General features: G+C 63.6%; 1 protein-coding gene across 1 annotated transcript; it reads right to left on the bottom strand.

Annotated features, from left to right (window-relative positions):
• On the bottom strand, positions 1-8,572 carry CILP2 (cartilage intermediate layer protein 2). Its single transcript, XM_017501385.2, has 8 exons — positions 8,432-8,572; positions 7,040-7,138; positions 6,346-6,618; positions 5,586-5,741; positions 4,203-4,478; positions 3,722-3,830; positions 3,252-3,409; positions 1-2,975 (listed from the first exon to the last, which is right to left on the bottom strand). The coding sequence occupies exons 1-8, from the start codon at positions 8,493-8,495 to the stop codon at positions 640-642; spliced, it is 3,471 nt and encodes a 1,156-aa protein (XP_017356874.1). The 5' UTR covers positions 8,496-8,572; the 3' UTR covers positions 1-639.
• Between the last annotated feature and the right edge of the window lie 570 nt (positions 8,573-9,142).

The following is a 9,142-nucleotide window of genomic DNA, read 5'->3' as shown; positions in this document are numbered from 1 at the left end:
TTGGAAATAAAGCATTTTTAATTGAGCCCCCGAGGGAGGGAACATCCACCCCAACCCCCCGGGCAGGTCTCTAAGCACCAAACACGAGAGAATTGTTCCCCTCAGCCCCAGAGCCTCCCTCGCATGGGAACCCCAAGAAGCCCCTTCCTCCTTTTCACTGGGCCCAGCGTGGACCCTGCACCCCCACTCACACCCACAACCAGCTCCCCACGCTTTGTTTCAATAAATAACCCCAAAAACAAAACTTGGGGCAGGGGACCTGGTCTAGCGCTGAGTCCAAGCAGGCAGAGGGGGCTTTGTGAGGAAAGTCAGAACTCCCAAGGGTGGAAGATTGAAGTCAGGGTCAAAATACGCACGAGAAGTCAGAGACGGCTTCTGAGCCGGGAGCGGGTCCCTCCAGGCTGGGGTTGAACGTGGTCCCCAGGGTGCTGACCCCAGGGTCACAGCAAACTCCATTCCATGCCACACAGCAACAATCACCTCCCTGGTGTTTCTACCATCGGACGCTCCGGGTTCTTGTCTGACTCTGAGTTCTGGGCAGGGGAGGAGGAAGGGGGGCCAGACACCTGGGGAGGGGCAAAACTTCCTGGGGACAGTGGCGTCCAGAGGGAGGCAGGAAAGCGAGGCCCCAGGCCCAGGTCACTGCCGGACCCTGCCCCGGCGGGTGCGGAGGGGACCCGAGGCCCGGGCCTGTGCCTGGGCCACCTCACTCATCTCCCTGCGGATGTCACCAAGTGCTGTCGCCGGGGACTCCAGCAGCCTCTGGAAGAGGCTGGGTCTTCCGGCCGGTGGCTCCCGACACTGGAAGGTGACAGCTGTGCCGGCGTCAGCCTTCATCTCCCTGGAGAAGCCGTCGGAGGAACCGTCGAAGCAGCGGCCAATGGCGATCTCTTTGGCCAGCCGTGGACTCTGGTCAGTGACCGTGTAGACACCGTAGTTGTGGCCCAGAGGGTCTAGCGGGGCCAGCATGGAGAAGGCAGCCGGGTCCTCCGCGGGCACCGGTGGGGGGTGCCGGGCCAGGTAATCCCGAAGGAGCCCGTTGACTGCCACGCGCCGGCAGCTGCCCTGGGGCATGATGGTCACCAGCGTCCTGTCCACTTGCCGCTGGTCAAACAGCATCCCGCTGCACTTGAACTCCACGCAGGCCGCCGAGGTGCCCGGACGCTCGGGGTCTCGCACGCTCCGGGCATCCCGAAGCCCGTAGAGCTGGCCCCGGGTGAGCGGGTGGCTGCCCCCCGAGTTGTGGGAGCGGACCATGTACTCCTGGGGGCCCTGGATCTTCACCTTGAGGAAGCAGGCCCGGAACTCCTGCGGGTTGGGCCACCAGGACAGGAGATCGCCCGTCCAGGAGGCGGGTGTGCCCTCGCGGAAGGGGACCACGTTGTACTCGTACTTGTCTGCCTCCACCCTGGCAAAGCGGAAGTGGCTGGCGGTCACCGGGGCCCCCTGACATTCCCGCAGGCTGCGCCACGGGTACACAGGCCCATTGGCCTCGGCCGGGTCGCCCGGCCTGGGCTTGGCGAGGTTGATGCGAAAGCCGTTGCGCTTGAAGGCGGGGTCGTCGTGGTCCGTGCGCCGGTACCCCAGCCTGTCCAGGTAGGGCTGGGTGACGCCCACGGTGGCCGAGAGTGGGCGGGGCAGGGAAGGGGCGGGCTCCAACTCCTCGCCGCCCAGGGTGGCAGTGACCAGGGCGGTGTAGGCGTCGGGCCGGTCGGGGTCGCAGAAGGCTGGGAGGCAGGCGCCGTTGGGTCCAGTGACTGCGCTGTCGAAGCGGCCCCAGGCGCGGGGGTTGGCGGCGAAGCCGGGGGCGGGCTCCAGGTTGACCAGCGTGACCACCACGCCCTCCACCTGCTCGCTGGGGGTGAACTTGTCGTTGGCGTAGGCGCGCACCTTCACGAAGCAGCGGCGGCGCTCGGGCACGTCCAGGTTGAACAGGCGCCGCTCCCGGATCTCCACGTTGCCGACCAGGAAGACTCGCTCCTCCCGGCGCACCCGGGGGCCCGAGGACCCTTCGCGCCGGAAGCCGCTCTCCTCCTCCCACAAGCCGGTCTCGGGGTTCAGCGACCATAGTTTGAGGGCCTCTGCATGGCCGGGCATGTGGATCTGGCCGGCGGCCACCCGCACGGCCACCGGCCCCGCCTGCAGCTGCTCCGCGGAGCCGGGCGCGCGGAGATCCACGGAGAACATGCCGTAGGTGCGCAGCAGAGCCAGCTCGCCGTCGCTGTCCACGAAGCGCAGGTCACTGGGGGCGGCCGCCGCGGAGGTGAGGTCTCGGGGGTCCACGAAGGTCACCCGGGCCTCCACGGGCCCCGAGTAGGGTTTGCCATCGGCTCTGCGGAAGGCGCCGGAAGGCAGGACTAGCTCGCCCAGGGGCGCCTCATCTTCCAGTTCGCCCAGGGGGATCGTGTTGCTCTGGCTGGCATCTAAGACGACCGGGGCTTTCTTCCGCATGGCCTTGACCTCGTGGTACACGCCAGCACCTCGAGGGTCAAAAGGCAAGACCCGGACAGCGTCCATGAACTCACCGCTGGGGTCCACAAAAGTCACCACCAGCCGCTGGGTGGAGGGGGGCACCTCTAGGGTGAAGTCGCCCTGGTAGGCGGTGAAGCCGATGGGCTCCTGGCCCAGCAAAATCCTGGCGAAGCGCAGCGGTTCCCCAGAGTCAGCAGCCACAACACGGCCCCGGACCAGCCCCCGGAGGGGCAGACACTTCTGGCAGCCACACTCAGCCACCACCTTCACCGGGAGGACGTAGCCAGAGCAGTGGATCTCCCTTCTCTCCAGGCGGCGCACAGAGCAGCAGCGGGAGCCGGTGTCCCCGCAGCGGGGACCAGAGCCTGTCAGGCTGGGGCAGCGAGTGTCAGGGCAGAGGCCCACATCCAGGTAGGCAGGGCCACTGCCTGGCTGACCACAGTCCTCAGGGAGCTTGATCAGGTGCTCTCGGGGCCGGGGGTCACAGGCTGGTTGGCCTGGAGCTGGGGACAGAGAAAACACGCAGGTCAGGGCAGGGAGGAGGACTTCATGGAAGCCAAGGCTGGGGGCACCGTCTGAGGTCAAGGACGCAGCCTAAGCGACAGGGTTCTGCCCAGGGAAAGGACTGAAGGTTGGTGCTCAGAATGGTATGGGGGCTCAGTGGAGGCTTAGGATTGGATCAGTCTGAAGTGGGGGCTCATTTGGGGTTAAGCTTAGCTACAGTTGGGGCTCCATTTGGAGTGAAGGCTTTTCTCAGGGATGGGGCCAAGGACACTCACCAAGTACAGTGAGCCACGCGGTGCCAGAGCGCACGGCACCTGCCTCGTTCCATGCCTTGCAGTGGTAGATGCCAGCCTGGTCTGGGCGAAGCCCTCGGAGCTCCAGGTGGGCCCCGTACCCGTGTGCTCGCCTGTCCAGCAGGGTCCCATTGTGGAACCTGGGTGGTGGGTGGGCGACACCATAGGACTCAGGGGAGGGGCTGCGTCAGCCCCCACTCTGCAGGCCAGGAGCTACAGAGAGGCTTCACCGAAGTCAGCCTCCTCTCCAGCAAGACTGGCCCTGCTCAGCCTCCTTGGTCGCCCCTCTCCCGCCCAATTCATTCCCCAGTAAAGCTTTCCCCACTCTCCAGATGGGAAACTGAGGCTGGAATCTGCTTCCAGACTGTCCTTTAGGCACCACAAAATGACATGAAATTGAATCCTACCCCAAAGCTGGAGAAGATGCCCCTGGCCCCGGGGTGGGTGCTCACCAGGAGTATTTCTTGGGTATAGGGGTCCCAGAGGCTTTGCAACAGAAAGTCACATTCTGGCCAGCCTCTCGCACTCGGGACTCAGGGTGCTTCACCAGGTACGGCTTCTCTGGAGTCAAAAGTGGCAAAGATCAGAGCTTCTCCCACGGACCCTTCCCAGGAGCAAGGTTCCCATCCTCTCCTTTCCCCCAGAAATGCCCTGGCTCACCCTGAACCTTTGCGGATGAGTGTGTGTGTGTGTGTGTGTGTGTTTCATTTTTTAAGTAAAGACAGGGTTTCACCATGTTGGTCAGGTTGGTCTCGAACTCCTAACCTTGTGATCCACCCACTTTGGCCTCCCAAAGTGCTGGAATTACAGGCATGAGCCACTGCGCCCAGCCGTGGCTCATGCCTGTTATTTCTTCCTCCCTTGACTTTGAGTGCTATAACTTCCTCCCCAGATCCTCAGCCCCTTCGTGCCCTATGTTGCAAGAGCACTTACCCAACTTATCAAGGATGATGGTGACCACAGAGATGGATCCGTTGGCCTGGGCCTGGGCCACACCTGCAGAGAAGCCATCCATCTGGGCCCTGACATTGGCGAGGCTGTCAGCACAGACACCAGGCACCTGGAAGGTTCCTTGAGCATCGCTGATGGCCACGGTGCCAGGCTGGTCTCTCAGGGAGACCCTGGCTCCTGGCAGCGGTTGTCCAGATGGAGTGACCACTGAGCCCAGGAGGATATGGTCTGGGCACTCACAGGTGTCAAGGCTGCACCCTGGGGGGATATGGAGAGGCAGCAGACCAAAGGCACCTCCACACTCCCTCCTGAAGAGGGGTTTCCACTCAGCCACTCAACAAACATACCTGGAGTCCCCCTCCCCCCATGAGGTGTCTCTCAGAGGCCTCAGCGTGGCCCTGCTTGGAGTGGTCCCTAGTATGAGGGGGAGATGGGCTGAGTGGTCAGGGCTGGGCCAGGGGGCATGAACTGAGCTCCAGAGACGTACAGAAGAAGTCCTAAAGGAGGGGACAGGAGAGGTGAGTCTCAAAATACACGGCACTGCCCTTTCCAGCAGCAAATGTCGACAGGGGCTTGGGGCCCAGCGAGGGGCTGGATCTTGGGCTGAAAACAACTACTCCCCTTCCCAATCTCGCGGTTTCTCTATAAAATGGAAAATTCCACTGGAAACTTCAAGGAACCGGCGCCGGGAGAGCAGAGCCAGGCGCGATGGGGTGGGGACCCCAACGCCCCATTGGCTATCATGTGCCCCCACCCTGTGACGGGATCCCCGGAGCAGCCTCCAGACCGTGTTTGTGGAGCCCAGGAGCTAGCGGAATTTCCAGTCTCCTCCTGGCTTGCTCGGTGTCTGGCCCTGGGAGGGCCTAGGCATCGTGTTTGCCAGGCTGTGAGTGCGTGTCTGTGTGGGCGTGGGGGACGGAGGTGGGGGCTGCAAACTCCACGCATGTGTGCACCCTGAGTGCATGAACTGACTTCTGTTCCCCCACGGAGACATCCGTACACTCCGGCATGCACACAGGGGAAGCACCCCTTTTGATCTGCCCATGTCTGCCTGCACACGAGGCCCCTGGCGTCCACCTGTCCAGATGTGCATAGTCACCAGTGCTCCTTGGGACCAGGAGGGAAGGAAGGGCTGGTCTCCCCCTGGCTACAGTTTGGATCCTCCAGGCTCCGCCCCGTACCAGGCCCCACCCCTAAGAGCCCCGCCCCCTAACTAGCTCGTCCCCTCTAGGCGTCGCTCACAAGAGGCACCGCCTCTCTACATCCAGGTCCCGCCTCTAACTTCACCCCCTCCACCAGACTCCGTTCCTAACCTCCCCTCTCCTCTGTGCAGGGCCCCTACCCCCAGACCCCGCCCCTTCCTACCTGGACACCGAGGCCGCACGCACTTCTGCGCCTCCAGAGGACGTCCGGGACACGCATCCCCAGCGGGGCTTGGGCAGTGGCGACGGCGCAAGCGACGCCCTGGCCCACAACTCCCCGAACAGGGACCCCACGGGCCCCAAGCGCCCCATGCGGCCTCTGCGGAAGGTAGGGAGGGAGATCAGGCGGCCGCCCTCCCCAGGAAACGCGCCCCCGGGTAACCTGGGACTGAAGCGTCCTTGTTCCCTAACCTCCTCACACACGTGCATCCTAGGGCGGACACTCCAGAGGGCAGACCTGCCATTGCCCCACCCATGTTCCCCTAAGCGCACCTGTCGAAGACATAGCTCAGGTACTGCCCCACTTCTCCACCCCCGCATAAGGTCCTGGGGGTCAGTCCTGCTCTTCTCCCTGCATCCTGCACACATTTGGGCTCAAGAACGGAGCTCTTACAAGCCACAGATGCGCAAACGAGGGCAGCGGGAGGGAGATGCGTTCCAGGGAGTGGGACATGGGTCCTGACCCGCCGGGTCTCCTGGAGGTGCACCTGGGCCCCAAGCTGTTCCCAGCACCTCTCCTCAAAAGTCCCTCCATGGCCCTGCCCCCTCACATGGCCGTATGTCTAGGGGTCCCGCAGGCTCTTCCTAGCCACGCCCACATCCACACGGTCCTGCCCCTCCCAGCCCTACCCACTACCCTCCCTGGCGGTTGCCAGCATCGGCGGTTCCAAGCCCCGCCTCCGACCATCCAGCCCCGCCCTCACCTAGTGGGCATCGGAAGCGCACATGGTAGTTGGAGCAGCGGCGGCCACGCGGTTGCTCGCGGTTGAGGCACCAGAAGCCCCGCGTGGGGTTCAAGTGCACGCGCTCGCCGACGGCAGAGGGCAGGGCCCAGTCCGTGGTGCGCGCTTCCAGCGCCAGCGGTCGCGGGCACACGCGCGCTGGCCCGTAGTAGAAGCGGATGGCGGCTAGGCTTTCGAAGTCGCCGTCTCCTCCGGGGTGGTCCACGTTGAACCAGGATGTCCACTCGCTGGCCTCTGCGGGCACCGCACGCGCTGGGACCGAGGTGGCGGCCTGTAGGCCCCCATCCGTGCGTGCAAAGGCCTTACCTGCGGTCTCAACCCCCTCCCCCCGTGAGCATGGGCTAGCCGCGCATGCCCACGACCCGAGCCAGCGGCCTGAATCAGGTGCAGGGAAGGTTGGGCTCCCCACGCCCCCAGTTCTGCCGCCCAGGGCCTGACCTGGTCCATCCCTGCGCACTGAGATCTTGCCGCTGTCTGACCGGCCCCTCACTTAGACCTTGAACTCGGAGCATCATCTCTAGGGGCTGTCTTGTCCAGGGACCAGGACGGCCCCGGGCCCTTCGCCCAGTGTGCGCCCCCTCCTCACACGACCCAGCAGCCCAAGTCCCCGCAACAAACCCGCAGCAGAAAGGGGACTCCAGGCCAGCTGACTCACCTTCCCAGTCCTCCAGGGCCGGTGAGGGCTGCCCGGGGTGCACGGACGTTCTTTCCAGGCCCAATGCAATCGCTGTGGGCTCCTCGGTGGAAGTGGCGTCTGGGGGTGAGGAGTGGGGAGAAGGAAGCACGCTGGTGGGGACCGCTGGGAGCCTCCTTTAAGGCACGGTGCAGCCATGATCATCCTCCCCCCCCTTTTTTTATTTTTATTATTATTATTATTTTGAGACACAGTCTCTCTCTCGCACAGGCTGGAGTGCAGTGGTACCATCTCGGCTCACTGCAGCTTCTGCCTGCCGGGTTCAAGCGATTCTCCTGCCTCAGCCTCTGGGGTAGCTGGGATTACAGGCACGCGCCTTCACGCCCGGCTAATTTTTGTATTTTTAGTAGAGACGGAGTTTCACCATGTTGGCCAGGCTGGTCTCGAACTCCTGAACTCAGGTCATCCACCCGCCTCAGCCTCTCAAAGTTCTGGGATTACAGGCGCGAGAAAGCACCCCCCCCCACCCCGCTGGCCGATCATCCCCATTGTAACAGGAGGGAAAACTGAGTCTCTGAAAGGCCAGAATCCAGCTCTAGCCCCCGGGGGCTGCTGCACACTCCCTGCAGTGCACTGCCCACTACAACCACCAGGCTCCCAAAGCCAAGTCCCCCTCTCTGACCTAGCCCCAACCCCTGGGCTGGGGAAGTCCGAGTACCAGCCAGTTCCCCTAGGCCAGAGGCTCTGTCCCTCTGTGTTCAGCTGCCATGAGTTTAATCAAGTTTAGCCAGCTCTGCCTCTGCCCTCAGGCTGGGCTCCCCCTCATCCACTTGGCCCGCTGGAAGTCCCTCCCTTAGTCTACCTTCCATTCCTGTACTAGAGTTCCGAGCTCCCTATCGGAAGCCCTTGGAATCTAGACTGGCTTCTCCAAGATAGGAGCTGTCCAAGATACTCCCTGCAGAGTGATGAGGTCAGATAAGCCCCTTCCTTCTCGGGGCCTCAGTCTCCTAAGCTGAGAAGTGGGCCCGTCCCCCGCCCCATCCAGTGTTCCAGGGATAGGCATTTATTTCTTTCTCCAGCGGTTGGAGTAAGTGGGTGTGTAGGGAGTTAGGTGGGAGGGGCCAGTTCCGACCCCTTCAGTCCAGAGTAGGAGACTTGGCCGGTGATTCAGAGTCCAAAGCCCGGGAGGAACCCTAGGTTCTTATCCACACTCCCGGCTTAGCCGAGGAAGAAAATGGATGAGGCCCCCTCCTCGCCCCAGGTGGTCCCGAGGATCCGACTGGTGAAGGGGACCCAGTCCCTGGGGAAGTGCGTGAGTCCCTGGGTTCTCTTCCTGGGTGCGGCTGCACGCAAGGCCGGCTACAGGCCTTCGGGAGCCTCGGGGACTGGGCGCGGGGGCTGGAGGCGTCTCACCTCGTGCCCCCGTCAGGTGCGCGGCGGCTACACAGACACACAGGAGTGACAGCAACGACGCCATGGCCGGGGCAGAGAGTTCGAGGGAGGGTCCGGGCTCCGCGGCGCGCTCGGGTCCAACTCCGGCAGGTCTGGCGGGCGCTGGGAGTGAGGTTGGGGGCGGGAAGCGACCGCAGACCCCGCCCATGCCACGCCCACTCCGACCACGCCCCCTGGCCCTGGGTGACGGGCGCTCGAGCAACCCCTCTGGGGCGCCCCCTCGGTGCGTCCGGCTGTGCCTACGCCCTCAGGCCGGCCTGGGTTCCCGAGGCCAGCTGGAAGTCCCTCCCGAGCCCACTCTTCGTCCTCCAAGCTGCATCCCAAGCTGCCTGCGGGAAGTGCCACTTGGAATCCAGCCTGAAGGTGCTCGGACTTTCACGCTCTAGGCGGCTGCAAGTGCTCCCTCGCATCTAACTTCGACTCTATCGGCTTTAGGCCACCCCAAGCCGCCTGGAACTCCCACCCCTAATCTACCCCCCATTCTTCTGGCTCGAGTTTTCTTCTTTTTAATTTGCAGAGTCGGGGTCTCGCTCTCTTGCCCAGGCTGGTATCAAGCTCCTGGCCTCAAGCGATCTTCCAGCCTCGGCCTTCCAAAGTGCTGGGATTACAGGCGGGAACCACCGCCCCCAGCCCTAGCTCGAGTTTTCTAGGAGGCCAGCGGGAAGCCCCACT

Source organism: Cebus imitator, unplaced genomic scaffold, assembly GCF_001604975.1.
Source record: "Cebus imitator isolate Cc_AM_T3 unplaced genomic scaffold, Cebus_imitator-1.0 Scaffold280, whole genome shotgun sequence".
NCBI classification, from domain to species: domain Eukaryota; kingdom Metazoa; phylum Chordata; class Mammalia; order Primates; family Cebidae; genus Cebus; species Cebus imitator.
Note: the sequence above shows the minus strand (reverse complement) of the source record. Positions and strands in the feature narration are given on the sequence as shown.